At 37.9% G+C, this 19,858-nt stretch overlaps 1 protein-coding gene across 2 annotated transcripts in view; it reads left to right on the top strand.

Moving 5' to 3' along the window:
- LNPK (lunapark, ER junction formation factor) overlaps positions 1-18,384 on the top strand; it is a 30,176-nt gene extending 11,792 nt beyond the window's left edge. For both annotated transcript variants that reach the window (XM_053471356.1, XM_053471357.1), the window contains exons 6-13: positions 528-568; positions 7,610-7,693; positions 7,778-7,829; positions 10,470-10,694; positions 13,325-13,430; positions 14,441-14,511; positions 16,655-16,822; positions 17,431-18,384. In XM_053471356.1, the coding sequence (XP_053327331.1) occupies positions 528-568; positions 7,610-7,693; positions 7,778-7,829; positions 10,470-10,694; positions 13,325-13,430; positions 14,441-14,511; positions 16,655-16,822; positions 17,431-17,627 (944 nt within the window). In that variant the 3' untranslated portion in view covers positions 17,628-18,384. The remainder of the gene's footprint in view (positions 1-527; positions 569-7,609; positions 7,694-7,777; positions 7,830-10,469; positions 10,695-13,324; positions 13,431-14,440; positions 14,512-16,654; positions 16,823-17,430) is intronic.
- Positions 18,385-19,858: the final 1,474 nt, after the last annotated feature.

Genomic DNA, 19,858 nt, shown 5'->3' with positions numbered 1-19,858 from the left:
ATGTACCTCCTGACAAAGTGATACCAAATGCTGCATTGTTAACTTGTTTTATATAGACCATTTTCCACTTTCATTTAAATATTTGATGGACCAGTTACAGCCTATTATGTGTAGGTATACTGCTGCCATGAGGAATAATCCGCTACGTGTTGCCAGCCCCTTTTAGTGCTGGAATTGTAGCCACCTCGTACAATGGACTTAAACAATAAGAATTTTTTTGTTGCATTTTATTTTATATTTATGAGCTTAATGCTTAGCTGCAAGTGATATACAACGCTTCTCACTTTATATTCTATTTGCTGCTTGATTGTTTTGGCAGTTATCTACAAACTCATTTTCACTGTAGCTGTGAGCCCAATAAAAAAAATTTCTTTATAGTTTTCTTTTAGTGGAAACATTACATAAAATTGGGCTCCTGAAGAAGTCAACTAGAGAAAGATGTTAGCCTTAGAATGGTTACTGTCCTTTTGTGTAGTCAATATTAAGTATGCACGTTTCTATGTATAATATGTTGCTTTGTTTTGCAGATGATGCATTAGAAGATTTAAAGGCACAAAAGAAGAAAATAGTGAGTCAAAGTTTGTTAAATATCCATAAAACTTGACAAGTAACTTTGTTGTATAGAAAAACAGGTGCAATCCTTGAATTTACGGGTTGTATTTATTGTACAATACAGTGGGCAGCAGTTCTGTCTCACAGTCGACCTCTAACAGTATCCTGATCTGTTGATGTTCATGTGAGCTACAGCAGAATATGTATTCTGCACCTTGCTTTGTGCAGGAAAGGGCCACAAATACATTTCTTCCTATATCCCTGGAAAGGATGGGAGGGATAAATAGAGAGAGAGAGGCCAAATATCTGTAAGATATACAATGTTATTAAAAATGTTTAAAGGAAAGCATTTATCATTGAGACATAGTACTATAATGAAAACAAATCTTGTTAAGAAATACACATTTAGGAATTTAGCTGAAAATGTGTAGCCTGTTTAATTCTGCTGCAAACAATGTATGATTCTGTGTGTGCATGTAGCACCCATTATGTCTCCGGTTTCCTTGGTATAGAGGAAATAAAGTTCAGTTAGTCTGCAGTACCTTTACTAATCTGTGTCTGACTTCAAAATGCCTTCCTTCAAATGCTTTTTTTCCTACTTCACAACAAAATGTTACTTAGATTTTAAGACACTTTGCATAACCTCTCCCACCTTTCCCAAAAAGACATGAAGAAAGGGACCAACTTTTTCAGTGCTAAATTCATGCAGTACTTGGGTGTTTCTTACTATAATCAAATGTTTTGCACTTTTGGGACATATTGTGGTGTGTGTGTGTGTGTGTGTGTGTGTGTTACATGCATACAAAACATATTACAATATGTGTTGCTTTTAATTAATGAGAATTACATATAGTACTTAACATTCCACTGCTGTTACTAGACAATGTCACATTGTTTTCCTAACTAAGCGTAGCTTTGTAGGATACTTTGTGTTTGTTCTTGACCCACAAACGTGATGATTCTGCACATCAGTTTTTAGTTTGATATACATTATTCACAGATCACAATCTTAAAAACTTAAATCAATTTGATTTGGTCAGAAAGCTTTTCAAAGCTATGCTGAGGGTTGCATTGTAGGTTCCTTCAGCTTGATCAATATTTTTGGTAGCCTTTTATCATTAAAGTCCATTACCCACTTAGTTGAATGATGTTTACCAACAGTGGCGGAACTACCGGGGTCGCGACTGCGACCGGTCCCTGGTGTTCTGCCAGTCAGGGGGGCCCAAGGGGTGCCGAGCAGTTGCTGAAAACGACCGCTCGGCAACTCTTGGGCCCCCCTGACTGACAGAAATCCAGGATGCCTCTGCCTCCGCCGCCTGCCTCAGCACTGCCCAGAGTGCAGTTTTGGGAGCGTGAGGCGTTTGTCTCTGGGTCATATGCCGGTGCTCAGCAGTGAAGCGCCGGCACCCGAGACAAACGCCTCACGCTCCCAACACAGGAGTTGACGGTAAGTGACCTACAAAGGGGGGGGTAGGGAGGGAGTGGGTAGATCGTGAGAAGGGGGGTAGGGAAGGAGTGGGTAGATCGTGAGAGGGGGGGTAGGGAAGGAGTGGGTAGATCGTGAGAAGGGGGTAGGGAGGGAGTGGGTAGATCGTGAGAAGGGGGGGTAGGGAGGGAGTGGGTAGATCGTGAGAAGGGGGGGTAGGGAGGGAGTGGGTAGATAGTGAGAAGGGGGGGTAGGGAGGGAGTGGGTAGATCGTGAGAAGGGGGGGTAGGGAGGGAGTGGGTAGATCGTGAGAAGGGGGGGTAGGGAGGGAGTGGGTAGATTGTGAGACGGGGGGGTAGGGAGGGAGTGGGTAGATCGTGAGAGGGGGGGTAGGGAGGGAGTGGGTAGATCGTGAGAAGGGGGGTAGGGAGGGAGTGGGTAGATCGTGAGAGGGGGGGTAGGGAGGGAGTGGGTAGATTGTGAGAGGGGTGGTAGGGAGGGAGTGGGTAGATTGTGAGAGGGGGGCTAGGGAGGGAGTGGGTAGATCGTGAGAGGGGGGTAGGGAGGGAGTGGGTAGATCGTGAGGGGGGGTAGGGAGGGAGAGGGTAGATCGTGAGAAGGGGGGGTAGGGAGGGAGAGGGTAGATCGTGAGAAGGGGGGGTAGGGAGGGAGAGGGTAGATAGTGAGAAGGGGGGTAGGGAGGGAGAGGGTAGATCGTGAGAAGGGGGGTAGGGAGGGAGAGGGTAGATCGTGAGAAAGGGATAGATGGGTTGGGGGGTGGGGGGGCCCTTAACAGATTCTCGCACCGGGCCCTGAGATTTCTAGTTACGCCCCTGTTTACAAACATTCTCAAAGATGACTTGCGAGATCAGATACATTTCTTAAAACATTAAATGCTATCCTTTTGTCTTTACCCAAAAGGGCAGTTTTATTCAAAATTAGTGTTTGGGGAGGCAAGTTCATAATTCTTGTGAAAGTTAGTTTTGTAATTTACCTAATTGATTCATGAAGGGCAGTTCATGAATCAAGGTCTGTCGCACCTCGAAGTCCTGGGGGCCGCACGTTGGACACCCCTGCTATACAACAACCACTGGCTTGTGTCTCCTTGTACCAATTCAAAATAGTTTAGAAACTTCCCTTCCGACCTGGACCCCACTGCTCCAGGTCAGAAGGGCCCTTTTTTTTTTTTTTTTACTATTTTGAACCAGCACGGGGAGGCAAGAACATATCAGGGTCACGTGACATCACTGTGAGAGTTCTGGTAAGCGGGGGCAGGAATGGATGTATGTATGATTGTGAGCATGGATGGGTGTGTGTGTGTGTGTGTGTGTGTATGTGAGCATGGATGTGTAAGTGTGTGTGCGTGTCTGCATATATGTACCAGAGTGTGTGTTAGAAGACGGGGCAAGGGGCAAAGAAGGCGCAGACAAGTTGTTTGGTGGCAATGATGGCTACCAGCTGTTGGGGGGCTGGCGATTTTCGCACCAGAGCCCTGCGGTTTCTAGTTACTGCCCTGACTCCAACTGTATCTAACACTTCGCTATACTTTAACCCCTAACCACTAGATATAATCAATATACTTGGGCACAATAAATGTTCCCGGTGAAACAGGGACGCAATTTTTTTCCAAACAATTGCCCCTAAACCCAGGGAAGAGGCACCAAAAACATTTTAAAAATTGTCTCAAACGCAGGAAAGGAATATGGCTAAAACCATGCCATGTGTGCAAGAAAAAAGGAAAGTCTCCGATAGATGCAAAAATACCCTGTATTCACATTACTGTTAGGGAATATATATATATTCTTATGGGGTTAAATTGAAATATGGGACCTCTACTGTGCCTCAAATGAGACATGACCCCAGGAGAGTGATCTGTCAAAATTCAAAGTCTGAAGACTGAAATGCACATATTCCAATTTTGACCCTGCAACATCTGAAAAGCATGACATGCCCATGAATGCGGCATATTGCTGTACAAATCAAGAACTATTTCACACATCCACTCAGGGAACAAAAGAGGGTAAAACTGCATAGTTTTATGGGCTTATATTGAAATATGGGACTTTTACTGTGCCTTAAATGAGAGGTGGACCTGGAAAGTGATCTGCCAAAATTCCATGTTTTCAAACTGAAATGTTCATGTTCCAATATTGGCCCCGCAACATGCAAAAGCCCACTGAAATATTGCAATGTGTTTGTAAATTCGGTACAGGTAGGTGATAAAATGGCTGAATTAAAATGCCCCTATCAAATCCCACATTAAAACTTTAGGAACTTTTGTTTAGCACTTTTGTTTTTTTCTAGCCAAAACCTTTCCGACAACTCCCACGATATTACTTAAAAAAACAACGCAATTCTTAATACCTAAATACACCCCCCATTTGCACTGGCTATGTATAGTTTTTATAGATTTCATTTTTTTTCACTTTTTGTTAGATTTCTTTCGTAATAAATGATAGCTGATATATTTATGCATGGTTTCAAACAAAAGGCCTACCTGTATTGAAAAAATATATACCATAATATTGTGTGGTTAAACTAAGTGAGGGGAAGGAATTATGATTAAAAACAAGTGCAAAAAACCCTTCAATCCTTTAAGTGTGCAAATAGAAAAAGAAGCTTTAGAGAGTTAAGCAATTCAGGATAAACTATTTAAATAGAATTTTGCTTCTTTGTCTCAAAAAAACAAAAGCAGATATGCTTATGGTGCCTTTGCTGGATCATTAACTTCCTAGCTGATTTCCAATATGGCATGTGGTTGCTAGTTTCCCGAAGTACAGGTACTTGTGGCATGCTGTTCCTGGCACCCCAAAACGATACTGAAAATGAGTGGCAAATTTAATGTAGTGGCTTTGGCTACACCTTGTTGGCAAAGGGTAAGGGACTTGATTATCATTTACATTTTTTATTTTATTTTTGATTAAAAATTATACTTTTACAACTTAAATGATGCATTGAAAGCCGAACTTCATGGTGCATTCTATTAATTTTTACCTAACATTATATACAGCTTTTCATTCAAATTTACAATGGCGGTAGACTTGAATGATTACATGAATATTTTTTTTTTTAATTTTTTTTAATTATGCTGACCTGTACATACAAAGTAACCGGTTTAATTTTAAAATAACAGTTGATGAAACAATTTATAAGGGTATTTAACCTGTGTTTAACCTTTTAAAAATGCCTTCAGCATTAGTTCATTTTGGTCTTGGTTGATATGGCTGCCTTTAAAGGGATTTGGAATCAAGGACCCTTGTAAACTTTAATAGTAGGTAACACTACTGTTCAAGTTCGTTTGGAACTTGGGAAATATATATATATTTTTTTTAAAAATTGAGCCCACAGAAAGATTAAGCTTTAACCTTTTTAAAGATAAGTAAGCAAGTTTCAGAAATGTTTTCTCTTATTGAGTTTTCCCCACATTTGGAGCGCGCTAATTGCCTCTGCTAATAAATAATCTAAAATCGATGCTGACAGCAGTTAATTGGCACAGAGACTTTATTCAGCAAAGCGCTTGGCTAACGACCTTCTTTAAATTAATAGCATTAAATGCTACGAGGAAATAAATCTGAGGAATTGCCTGTCATTTGCTGTCATGTCTAATAACTTCCAATAATGATGGCTGATAGATTTTTGCAGATTCCATTATTGAAGTTGCTGCATGTAATTATTCTCCTCATTATATGTAAACAATTAGCAACATTTGGTGTTTCCTTGCAATAAAGCCTTTAAATACCAGTGATACATTTCTATCTTTCCTTTTTTAAGAGCTCGAGTAACAGATCTTGAAGAAATACTGCTGAGCTGCCTGAAATGACAGTTCAGCTGCCGTTGCCTCTGTTTAAACTGTTGCAAATGTGTTGTTTTTATCTTCAATCTCTCACATATAGATAAAACTGAACCGGCGCACCCTTAATTTTAAATCTGTCCACAATAATTTAGTGAAAGTCCCCATCCCTTTATAATGAAGGATGAAAAACACTCCATCTGTTCAGAGTAATTCACTTAGTTACTACTGTAAAATGGGATTCGCTTAGGGGGGTGGATCAGTCTATAAAAGTTGTTGAATACAGAACCACTCTTCATACTGTGTGGTTTTGTATTTTTCTTTTTATTCAGCAGGTGATAACCCTGTCATCTTGATGTATTTTCATTTACTGTCTGAACTTGGAGCGCTGCAATTGTTTTTTGTTTTTTTCTTATAGTCCTCAAATGTTTTAAGTAGAAATTATGTATAGTTTTTTTGTTTTTTCTTTTTAAATATTTTTGTAGGCCAATTTGAGACCATAACATGTTAAAGGAGCACCCCTGCCCTATATTAATGTTAAATGTGTATTGAAGTTAATTATGGAAAGGCTCCAGTGCATTTTATTGCATGCAGATCGGTGCATGAATTGTTTAGTTAATGAAGATCAAAAATGAAACGTCTGCCCCCAGCTTCCTCCACTGAAAGCAAGGAGCTTACCTCCATATACTTCATGCACATGCTCCATAGGACTGCCATTCTACTCGATGGTTACTGAACTTCCAGTTTAACCATGTATAAGCTCTCCAACGCTAATGGGAGTGCTATTGAGCTTGTGTAAGCAGTTTACATACAAATGCTTCATAATTTTAGTAAGCCAGAGGAAAAGGAAATCAGAAGTCTTGTTTTTTATCTACTTTAACTAAACTACACATAAAATGGATTTCAACATTTAACATAAAAAATAATAATTTGGGGGCTCCTTTTAAAGAGAGACATTATGCACTGATTTTTTTTTTTATTGCTGTGTGTTTGCGAAAATATGAAATTAGCAACGGGTGGGAAGGCACAGACAAGTTGTTGGGGGGGCAATGATGGCACATACCAGCTGTTGGGGGGGCATGGTGATTTTTGCACAAGAGCCCTGTGGTTTCTAGTTTGCTTGCCTGTGTTTTGTAAACTAAATAGCTGTTATGTGGTGTGTCAGCAGTGGCATATTCTTACTTACTGCACTGCTTGAGCAGGTGTTAGCATTCATAGAAACAGGGCTAAATTCTAAGTTGAAACTCTCATGTCACCAAACTGTAATCATCACCACTGGTGTGTTATTACACTAGCACTAGACACGTATTCATTTTTAAAATACTATAACACTAGACAAGAAGTGAAAGCTCTCCACTTCATAGAGACCACATAAATCACAGTGAGATGAATCTGAAGGCTACGTCAATGGTGATGGAGCTGCTGCAGTTGGACATTGTGTATGACTTGTATTGTGCATCCCGTAAGCAGGATCAATCTGCGAATGTTACGTGTTAGATTATCGGCAAATGTTGTACTTCAGTTTTAAAACATCCTACTGATTCCCCCCCCTCTGTTTGTGTGTCCGTTTCCCCCAGCCCTTCCTCAAAAAGACAATTTGTGCCATCTAGGTTGGAGTGAAATTAGCCATGTTAAGTGATTTTTTATTTTTTTTTATTTTTTTTTCCCCCCCCTGTATCCAATTCATGTCCTGGCGTGAGACTTTCGGCAGGCTAGGTGTTATTTGCCATTACATTTTTATGTTTCTATCTCTCTGAAACCATACCAATGATTGACCTTTTGCATTTACATTTTGCTGTCCTCATAAACCTGCTTATAGAATTAGTGTTTTCTTATTCTAGCTTGAAGAAGTAATGGAAAAAGAAACATATAAAGCAGCCAAATTAATCCTTGAAAGGTTCGATCCAGATTCCAAGAAGATAAAAGTAAGTTTTGATTTCTTTATTGTATTAAATTCCATATATCTGGCAGTTAGTCTTATCAATTGCTCTATTTATTCTTCTTAACAGGATCTTGAACACCCTGTTGCTGGCGCACCCATTACTCCAAGGCCAGGTCAAGGTATTCTACAAAATCAACATTTATATATGTTTTATATACTTTTGGCCAGCTTCAATGCGGAGTGGTACATAGATTTATTAAGTATACCTATTAGAATTTAGGAAAGAGGGATTTATTCCTTATTAACACCTTAATGACCAATGATGTGCCTGGCACGTCATGGACTCAAACAAGCTTAGATATTGATGTTAAGGCATTCAGCAACACCAAAAAAAGTTGCAGGAGCCCTGTGTGATTGCTTTCAGAAATGACTACATTTACCATATTCACGATCGCCTCCTAAGCTGAATCAGTGTTGCTGAATACCTCAACATCAGGCCCCCTGTGTGATCTCTTCTGAGAGCATTCACAAACTCTATAGTAAGAAGCATGCTGCCTCTCACAAAATGGCGATGTCCAAACCCTTCTGCGAACCCTGCAGATTGACTATAGGTACTGCAGTCAAGCACGCAGGTCGGTGGAGCCCAGCTTACTAATCACTATGTAATCAGTACAATAAAATGTAGTAACATTTTGGAAAGAAAAAGACCCCAGAGATGTCACAATGACACCTTAAAGGGAACCATCCAGTTCTAACAAAATAAAAAGAAAACCTTTTTTTTAATTTACATTTTTTTTAGGAAGTCTGAAAATTGATGCTTTTTTTCCCCAAGGCCTTGCATAGAAAGTGTTAAAATACCACCATTTGAAATACCTAGGGGTGTCTAGTTTTAAAAAATATATGGTTTAAAGTAAATTGAATTGGCCAGCTTTTAAAGATGTCAAAGATGTCTCAAATAGAACACTGGGGCAGGGTGATCAGATGTTGAAAAATGTGCATCTCCCAAATGTGGCCTTTTAGCTCCCAAACAACCCAACAAACCTATGCATGGGTGAATCACTGTACTTAAGAGATGTTGCTGAATACATTTTAGGGAGAAGTTTTTTTTGCAGTGCACATAAATTTACAGCTGAAGTACAATGTGTGTGGAACAACCACGCACAAATTAAAACACCACTACTTTGAAATACTCTGACGGGTTAAGTTTTCAAAAATATATGATTTGATGGTCTAAATTGCATTAGCCGGCTTTAAATATTTTCCAGAAAGGACATAGGGCAGGATTATCGTATTTGGGGGAAAAAAAAGTTCTGATGCGCTGCTTGTTCTAACTGCAAACAAAACATAACATTGGGTATTTCTAAACTCAGGACAAATATAATCTATTTAGCAGTTTTTTTCATTAGCTTTTGTAGGCGAATATTTTTCAAATTTTCTCCATATTTTGTTTTATATAGTAAATTAGTTTACATGTTCAAAACAATGGTATCTAAAAAAAAAAAAAAAAAAAAAACCTTGTCCTGGAAAAAATATAGAACTTGTGTGGGTGCACTAAATGAGGAAAAAAAGAAAATTACAGCTAAACAAAATCACCACAGAAATGTTAAAACAGCCTCTGTCACGAAAAGTAAGAAAAAAAACAGCTCTCCTTAAGTCGTTAGTGGATAAAAACGTGTCGTTTGTGTGTAACAGAGTAATAGAAGGGACCAATAAAGAAAGAGGATGAGTGGGGGAAATTTGGTTCTTTAATGAGGCACAGGCAGTGTGTGTTTAGAGGATTAAAACAAAGTGGTGTACCTTGCCCAGTTACGGGACTTTTCTTCTTTGTGTTGTTGGCTAGTTCAATTAAACCAGAGTTGGGCTACAAATATTGATCAATATTTATACAGCTAATTTATCACCATAAACCAATGTAATAATGCTAATCAGAATATTTTTTTTTTATTGAGGAGTTATGCTTATGTATGTAATACTTTTTCTTTTGGTTGGTGGGCTTACTGCTAAGTATTAATTGGATTGATGTCTGCAAAGGCAGTTCCTCCTCTTAGTGTAGACCTCTTGTGTTACATAAGTTTGGTCTTCTGATGACTGGAACATTTAACTTTCCAACTTAAGTATCTTTATTCTACTCATTTTAATTTAAAAACACTTTAACTTTGGAATATTTCCTTTATTGGAGGAACTGTTGTTGTAAATGTCTAGGATATATGAAAGGCAGGAGGGAGACGTCTCACTTGCAATTAAAATAATTGAACTTTTTCTAGAACATCTTTCTAGTTTACATCTTGTGACATGATGTACAACTGAGTTTAACATTTGATGTATGTACATACTTGACAGTTAATTATGTTCTATATAAAAGGGCATATTTTTGACATGTATACATCCTCGTCTGTACCACGTAATGACTTTTCTGATTTTAATGAATGTGTCTGAAAATTAGTCCTATCGACCATGTAGGCACACCTTTGTGTTAGATATACGACAGTATGTGTAAAATGAAATCCAATTATGATTTTTTTCAGCATGGACATAACCTGTGTTTTGTTCCAGCTTAACTAAGCTGTATATGTTTGAGGAGAGTTTTTAATGCGGGCAGTGTGAAATTGTATTACAAAAAAAAAAAAAATGCTAGATTGTTCTTCCTGTATTGAATTTCTTCTTTGACAGACACTTCCCGTTTTGCATGTACCTTCCTCCTCTTCATTTCTTTTTATTCTTATGACCTAGTTTATGATGTTACATGAGCTCTATTACTCGCTTCCCAGTAGGGTGTAATGTATCATTAAATTTCTTATGTACTGTATCGCTTCCCTTAGATCTGCGCCAGAGGACGGCAGCTCAAAGAAATATAAGTGTGTCTACTCCAGTAAACCAGAGCCAGGGATCTCCACAAGTTGCAATGCTGTTGGCGGCAACTCCAGGTCTTCAAAGGGATACTTCAGCTCCTGGTGCCCCCCCTGAGCGAGCTATTCAGCCAGCAGTGCTGCCAAACCTTGTTGTGAGACGGCCGGGATCGCCTGCCCCTTCAGTATCTGGAATGGGTAAACAGAGCACTTACTGTTATTTACAGTTTATATAGTTTTCTCTAGTTACCCATAAACCTGGTAATATTCAGGCACTATGGAAATGGAATTTCATTTGGAAATAGGAGTGCAGTTATCTGATTAAGCAGGAGTTCCATATTCAATTAGCCATAACTCTTTACAGCTGGCACCTTGTGATACTGCAGCCTATTGCTGGAGCTCGTTTAACTGTTATGGCTTCTTTGTTTAAATGGCAATAAAACTTTGCAGTATTCTGTAGTCAACAATATATAACATACCTTTTTACAGCCCTAGGTTTAGGAAGGCTTCAGATTTATATAGATCCGTTATAAAGGCAAACACGTCTAGAATATATATTCTTACTTTAGGCAAATCTGCTATTTATAATGATTTTTTTCCTACTATTTGGACATTTTTGTTAGAAACATTTAGATACATGTTGTAAAAAAATTGACTTTTATAAACATAGCATCATATGTTTACTGGGGGGGCAAGTATGTAAGTATGTATATGAACATTCACAATAGTACAATTAATAATAAAGACTTATGTAGGAAAACACATTTTATATATTTTTTGTCACAATGCCTCCCATTTTAATGGATCTCATGATGGGATTTGTATATGCATCCTCAGATGGGATCTTCCTTACTAGAGTGAGAAGAAAATATATTAATTATTGTAAATCAGCAAAACCCTTTATTTTTGTTTTTTTATTATATGGAAAACATTCTAAAATATTCCCAGTTTCCATTTGAATGGTTTTAAAGTATTGGAGTTTGTTCTCTGTCATCATGTAAAGTTGTTAAAGTACAAAGGAAATCAGCATGGAGGAAAATCATAATTGTTATATCCCTCCATGATACTGATTTAGCCTCTATTGCACAGCAGCATCATGTTAGCACAACTCTTCTCCCGCAATGGACATCTGTCATGGTGACGTTCCATCCAGAGAGATCTGTCATGTAGCCAGTCTTTAAGATCTGAAGCCCGAGTTTCTTTAAAAAAAAACTCCAAAACTGATTGAAGTCGAAAAAGGCAAAAGACACGCTTCTATTAATGTAATTGTATGATAACCTATTTAATCTTCTTGGAAGATAGAAAACATCTCCAGAAATTCATTTAACTAGTTTCAGATTAAATAGTTGTGAGTTGCTGGTCCAAGGTGTCTTAACTGTTTGTGAAAACAAGTGTGACACATTGCTGAAAAATATTTCTGTGACTATATATTTGATTAGCATCCATGTTACATCTGTTTGCAGTGTTGGTGCCTTCCTGCTGTGCGGATCTGACTGAGAAAGAGTTAAAAGGAAGAGCAGAGTATAAGGGGTGATACGTTGGAGGTCATTGTATGATGGTGTCTTGCTGTGAGCAAAACAGCTGGGAGGCTTCTTTAATTTTGCAGCGAGCAGCAGATGCTGGCTTACAATAATCAGCTAGAACTCTGCAAGCTTTCTAAAGCAAAGAAGCTGGGACTTTCTGATTACTTAAAAATAAATAGAAAAATTCAGGTATTTAAAGTGAAATCTGCATTTGAGTTATGCTACTAGTGTTAATAAGCATTGCTCAAAAACAGCAAACACGATAAAAAAAAAAAGTAAATGACGTAAATAACCAAATGTCATTTTCCACTTTGTTTTTCACCCAATTCATGCAAGAAACTAGATTTCGCTCAGCTTTTAGAAGCACTATCCATATTTCACATCTTTTCGTTAGTCGGATCAAATCAATTTTATCATGTCTTGCTACTGTGTTCACATATGTTGGGAAATTAATAGCCAGCAGGTAGTTGAGAGAATGCCAAGTCTGCAAGAATGACCAGTCGTCTTACAATGATTGCTTGTGATGTTTATATTAATTACTGTTGTCCGTAACAGCATGATTAGAGGGATGCATGGCTGGAGAGATTCTTGAATATGAGCAATTAGCACAATTTAAGAAAAAGTATATGCCGGCTCCACATGTGTTCATGTTTACGCCACAAGAGCAAAATAAACTGGGTAAAATTCCAGAGAGCCTCAACCAGTCTGGGTTTTTTGTACAGTGTCTTGTTGCTGTCCACAATTTCAGATGCTTGATAATGTCTTATCAGCATGCCTTTAAATGTTATTCTGTTATAAAAGCTTTGCTAAAACCCAGTACTAAACAGAAGAAATCAGGGTAGCTTACCATACTGCAGCACTCCTTCTCCACGAAATGCTGTCATATCCTTGCTTCTTATATTAAGGATTTACCAGCACATTACGGACACTGCCAGTGCCTGTATTGTCTCTGATTGACTGCCCGCTGGGACAGAAACATACGGTACTGTAGCAAGTTAGCTTTATAAGGCAGGCTACTCTGTGGTTCTTTGTGAATTGCCTTTATGTAATGACCTTTTGGCCTGTGCAATCCTGCTTTATTATAGTAATCCATTAGAAAATGAAGAGGGTTACCCCAAGTACTCAATTATTAGGACGTAAAGCCCCATTGGCACTATTGACAATGGTCAAAGTGTAAAGTGGTACGATCCCCGAAATGTTTGTGGTCTTGTCACTTCTGGTCTTGGTTAGATTGTAGTGTCACTGTATGCTTGCTATTTATCCATGTGCACCGGGCTCAATTTTTTTTCTGTATCTTTTTTCTAGCTATTCATCCTCCAGGACCTCCTTTGGCGAGGCCAATTCTTCCACGAGAGAGGGGAGCTGTAGACAGAGTTATTGAATACTTAGTTGGTGATGGGCCTCAAAACAGGTAAGTTGTGAAAACTGTTATAACCCTACCCTACAAACTGAAGGCAGACAAACTGAGTTTTGATTTTGGTACCCTTTGGAAAGTAAAGATCAAATTTTTGACTGAACTCCCAGTCACAGCTTAATTAGTGAAGTCTTCTTTTTGTGTGTTTTATCGCACAATTCCATTTCTTCTATGTTTGACAGCTGATCATCTTTCCCCATGTTTGACACTCTTCTTTACAGCTATAGACTGTCTATTTGATCTGCTATACCAAAACAAGTTGTATGGGCTTTTATATGGGGCAGCTGTCATATAAAAAAAAGTTATTGGGTATATAGGGTATCTCTGGTATATACTAGCCATTAAGGGCAGACGTTGCGTCCCTATGAACCTTTTGGTAGGTGTGAAACATAATTTCCAAATAATCCATGTCAAGCATAAGGTTTCAATTATCAACGTCTATCAATTATCAGTAAAGTGTACCAGAATTACATTGGAAAATCCCATACAAGTGATATTTTCTGATATGTTTAAACATTCTGAATTTAATTTTGGAAAAGTACCTGCTTTATACTTGCCAGCGCTCAGTATGTTGACCAATTCCATGTTAGCTCCATTTTTTAAAGCTGGTGTAGATCTTAATTTTTAAAATACATTTTTGGTTAATAAGCAAGGTCTCTAAGAACAATGCTCATGTGTATGAAAATGAGGTAATTTATTAATGATGTTTTCTTTGAATGATTTGATTTTTCTGACTAGGACAATGGATGAAGTCCAGTTTGTTTACTGCTGTGATTTTGAAATATCTTTTAAAGAATCTTTTGATATGTTAATGTCTTTCTTTATTTAATTTCACTGATTAAAATGACATTCTCTGCCCTCAAAAAGAAGTTAATGTGTACCTGTAATTGAACCTCTGCAGGGAACACCCCTAATGGATTTTCTTCGCTGTTTTATAAATGTGGCTTGCATTTTTTTATTTATTTTTTGCTCCAAATACTTAATTCTACTTCTGATCATTTGTGCAGATATGCCTTAATCTGCCAGCAGTGTTTTTCTCACAATGGAATGGCTCTTAAGGAAGAATTTGAATATATTGGTGAGTAGCATTCTTGTGTTAAAACACGTTTATAATAAATATATATATATATTACACTACAGTTCAAGAGTATGTGGTCCTCCAGCTGTGCTAATGTAATTACAAAAGGGTTTTCTAATGACCAATTAGCTTTTTAAATTTAAGCTTGGATTAGCCAACACAGGAGCGATGGTTGCTGATAAAGGGCATCTGTTGGCCGCTGAAAATATTCCATTAAAAATCCAACATTAACAATGTCTACACTGTATTTCTGATCCATTTCATTTTTTTCATGGACAAAATTTGCTTTTGACCCTGAACATTTTGGTTTTAGTCTTAGCTCAGACACATATAGATCTGATCTCAATAAATTCTTCTGACTGGACTAAAACAGAACTATCTTAAACAGTATCAATTTCTACACTAATTTGTACTCCTAATTATAATAGTAACAAGCAGTAGTTATATTGATCTTCACTTTAGTTAATATTCTCTTCACGTATAATATATATCTCTGTATATTTGTTTATTCATTGTATTTGTGATTTTATGTTTGATCTTCTGTGCTTCCTTTTCTCCCTCCAAACTTATTTACGGTAACATTGCTTAGTCTGATTTTCCCTTACCCTGTGTGTTAATTGTAAAGAGGAACTACATGAAAGAAAAAAGGGACAGTTTACTGTCACATGCAGCCTGACTAACAAATACTGTATGTTAAAGTTTAATATGCACTCTTTAACTGTAAAAGGAATAAAAACACTGGTAGAAGCCGCACTTCCTCAACTGCCCTGCACCATAACTTTTGTATCCCATTTTCACACCACATTTGGCTGCTTGAAATCCTCATCCACAAGAAAATATGCATATTAGGATCAATGGGAGATATTTCTGCACATGTGGACAGGGATTTCATTAGACACGTGGAACTTGTTTGGCCACGCACATCTCCTGCAAGCCTTGATGCTGGGGAAGGGGATCGGGAAGCAGGCAAATATATAGGCAGTGGATCATGCGGGATCACTGCATATAGAGATATACGGGGAGGAATTGGTAATTTAAAGGGGGCACTCAGCCATAGAACACATGGTTTAAATGTCCCTTTCAAGACTTAAATACAGAATAAAAGTGCACCTTTTAACAAATGAGACATGCTTTAACATTTATTGTCTGGTGCCTTTTTACCAGTAAGTTTCTAATGTGTAGCCAAATTGAATCTTTGTATATGCTGCTTCTCTATAACAAATGTGCCATTTTGAAATTAATTTTCTTTTACCCTTGGTAAATATGAGCAAGGAAAGCAGTGGGAAATTCTTTGTTGTTCAATACTCTGCTCTCATGGATATCAAACATTACACAGGTTTATCCAAATAAGTTAAACAAAAAATAAAAAGAAGTTACATTTCTGTGTGGCACAATTATTGGCACTCCTTTTATTCAATACTTTGTGCTACCACCCTTTGCCAAAATAACATCTGATGAGGTTCGAAAGAACATTGAAAGGGATCTGAGACCATTCCTTCTTACATAATCTTCCCAGATCCTTCAAATTTCAAGTTCTACGTTGGTGGACTCTCCTTCAGTTCACCCCACAGGTTTGATAGGATTCAAGTCAGGGGGCTGGGATGGCCATGGTAGGACCATTTTTTTGTTTTAATGTATGTTTTGGGTTTTAGTCCTGCTGGAAGATCCAACCACTGCTCGTTTTCTGGCAGATGCAGTCAGGTGTTCATCTAATATCTGTTGATATTTCATTGAGTCCATAATGTCTAGGTCCTTGGACCTAGATTGTTATGTCTGTGATCCTTGGAGATTTTTTGGCCACTCGAACCATCCATTTCACAGAGACAATATAGACACACGTCCTCTTCCAAGTTGATTTATAACATTTCCAGTTTACTGGGACTAATTAATTGTTGCCCTGATGATGGAAATTGAAATTTTTTTTAATAGCTATTTCCCATTTTGTGAAGCTCAATACATCACAGCTATACTGCCTATTCTTACCCATTGTGATAATTGACTAAGGGAATTTGGCCTATGTGTTATTATTTACAACCCTGTGAAACTGGAAATGTAAAGCAACATAAACGATATAGAAACTAAGGGCAATGGGTGAGTAATTCCGTGTGTATAGTTTAATAAACTAGTTCTTTGTTTCATGCAGCTTTTAGGTGTGCTTACTGCTATTTCCTGAATCCTGCCAGAAAAACAAGACCACAGGCACCAAGACTTCAAGAATTTAACTTTGAGAGGCCACGAACTGACTCTCAAGGCTCAATTAGTGCTGGACAAGTGACTACAGACGAACAGTTGGAAAACCAAACCTCTGCAGGTAAAAAGATGGTCTGGCACTTTTAGCAGTGCATACTTCCAAGGCCTTCTCATGAGAGCACAAGTCTCTTTGTTTGGATACTATACAAAATATGCCTACAATTTGCCTACTAGTATTATTTTAAATATATACAGGAATATTTCACAAACATTGTAATGCAGGCTTCTATCTCTTAACCAGTATATTTGTTGTAATCACTTTTAAAAGCAACTACTCAATTGTAAACAGCCTTTGCCACTAGAGGATCATGTTGTGTCCTGCAAACAAGTTATCACGCCTGCTTGTGCAGACAGTAAAGACAAATCTGCATGATGTTTTATATGGGTCCTCCTTCAGGTAGGTCTGAAAGCCAATAAAAAAACTTTTATTTTTTGCATGCTTCTTTCATTGGTTGTATTTGACTGAAGGGGCAATTGGCAGGGGCAAGTTTTTATTGGTTTCCTGCTAGGAGCTGCTTTTCATGTGCTGCTGGGGATACACAAAGAAACTACATTTTCATGTAAGAACTTATGTTTCTTTGGCCTTGCCTTTGATGGATGTAAAAGCTAGACAATCGAAATAAGCAGTACTATTGATATTATTGAATGGTGTATCTTGTGTATTTTTAGAAACACCAGAAGAGTCTGAGGCCGAATCACAGGCTACCACAGTTACAGAGGATATGGCGGATGACTTGTGCACTGAGCAGGAAGATGACAAAATACCAGAGGAAACACCAGCAGACAAATCAGCGGAACAAGAGATTAAGATGCCAACTGCCAGTGTGGTGGATGAAAGTGAAGAGTCCCTTATGGAAACAGAATGAATGTAATAATGTGCCTCCCATTTTGTTTATGGCAGCTTTCTTCCTACTTTACATCGGTAGTGGAATAACACTATTTTATAATTCGTTAGCTTGACCTATCTCACAACAAGAATATTGTGCCATATCTATTATTGGATGTCCTCAGCTATACATAGCACCAGGGTAGAAATGGCCTGTCAATCTGTTTTTGTTGGTCAGCTTGCTAGCATAGGACGGAAGAAAAGTTAAAACCATGTTTTTTAATTTACAATTGAGTATTTTATGAAAATAAGCTTACTGGTTTATTTATTTTACAATTAGTGGTAAGGAATATAGGAGGTTTGTGTAGTTTGACATATATATATATAAATTTTTTTTGTACCAGGAATATTTCTTGCTCACTGCATATCTGTGAATGTCTGTTGAATTGGGACACTGTCAGTACCTACAGCGTGGGAGAGAGTCACAGCAAGCAATAGAAAGCACTTTTATATTACAAAATAGACACAATATGTATAACAGATGGTGTGCACTTACACATTAGGTAAATGTCCAGAGGTCTCTCTGTAACTAACTTACAGATTGACTACACGTAAATTTGTAATCTGTTTAGTATTGTCAATGTTTACATTAAAAAAAACACAGGAAGACCTTGTAATGTACTTGAATGCAGAATGCTATTTATAATTGAACAACGACGGTACAGGAGTTGGTTGGCGTGCCTTTTGTGTGTTTATATTTTGTTAAGTAAAAATAAAGTCTGATTTATTTAGCATGACTTATTTCAGATCAATATAATACGAAACCGCTTCTTCACAATACATATAATTAGTGCTGATTGTAGACGTGTTTCCTTTGTACACACATACAGTAGCACCATCTCTACACCTCGAATGTTGGCAAATGTTGTGATATGCATAAGTTCATTATGTTTAAAATATTCTAATTTGGCCCAATAAAGATTCTGGTATCTTTTTTATGGTACGTTTACAAATGCGTGACTATCTAAATCGACTACAGCAATCCTATTCATCCAAAAAGATGATCAAGCTGCCTGTAATACCACATTATGATGTGGCTTTCCCATCCCTGTCCAGAAGATGTGACACTATTTCCAACCTATCTGCAAAGCTGTCACTTGAATTAAGGTCTGCTTATTTACTCACCAGTACTGAGTGAAGATGTTCAGGAGAATGGAAACTTCCAGGATGCAAGAGGTATTGGATATTCCAGAGGTACTGGAGGTCCCCTCTAAAAAGAGCTAAATAGGTGTTTCATACTGCAAAGTCCCTTTGATTATATATATATATATATGTGTATATGTATATGTATTTTTAAATCTTGATGCAGAGTCCGTATTGATAAAGGTATAAGGGCAGTGTGTCCAATGCAGCCCCTCCACTGAAGAATGCATATTAATGACCTTTGCAGTCTTTACAAAGGGTCGTACATGCAAGGTAAGTATTTGCAGATAACACAAAGGTCTGCAGTTCTGTATATATTCCAGGTAGAAGACACCATATGACAAATAATTTAAGTCAATTAGAAAGATGCAAGTGTGGCAGCAACAGTTTAGCGTTGATAAATACAAACTAATGCATTTGGGATGTAAAAATCCCAAGGCAAAATACTGTATAGCATTCTGTCAGTACCAAGAGTGAATTGGGTGAAGAGAGAGATTTGGGGCTAATTATTACTAAGGACTTAAAGGAAAGCAGGCAATGCAATAAAGGACGCTTTGGGATCAAAGTTTGTCAAAAGCAAGTTCTATTTCCAGTTCCGTTCCTAGAGCTTCAGACAGGAACTTATTCTTGTCTGTTTGTGGTCTCAAAAGCATCTGGGAAAATGAGCCTGATGATGAGCCTGTCAACAAATGTATTTATAAGACAAGCTTCAAGATGGGAACGCTCAGATCTATCCTGGATTTGCATTTTCTTGGAGCCTTCATAATCTTATAGACATGTACCTCTTCTTTACCAGATTTCTCAGAGTGGCATTTCCAACCTCTCTGGAGGTTCCAGTTTCTGGCTCTGGCTATCATCAGCCCCAATGTTACTCATAAAAGTTCTGGTTGTAGTGATGGTTCATCTGAGGCATGAGGGAGTTACTCTCATTCCATACCTAGACAATTTGCCACTCGTACCCTATCATCCTGTTCTGCACGCTATCCGGTCAACATGGTTTTAAGAACTCTTTAGGAGCTGGGCTACATTATAGAAAAATCCATACTGATACCAGCGGCTTAAGTTCCT

Source organism: Spea bombifrons, chromosome 7 (assembly GCF_027358695.1).
Source record: "Spea bombifrons isolate aSpeBom1 chromosome 7, aSpeBom1.2.pri, whole genome shotgun sequence".
Lineage (NCBI taxonomy): Eukaryota > Metazoa > Chordata > Amphibia > Anura > Pelobatidae > Spea > Spea bombifrons.
The sequence above is the reverse complement of the archived record's forward strand: the minus strand, read 5'-3'. Positions and strand labels throughout refer to the sequence as shown.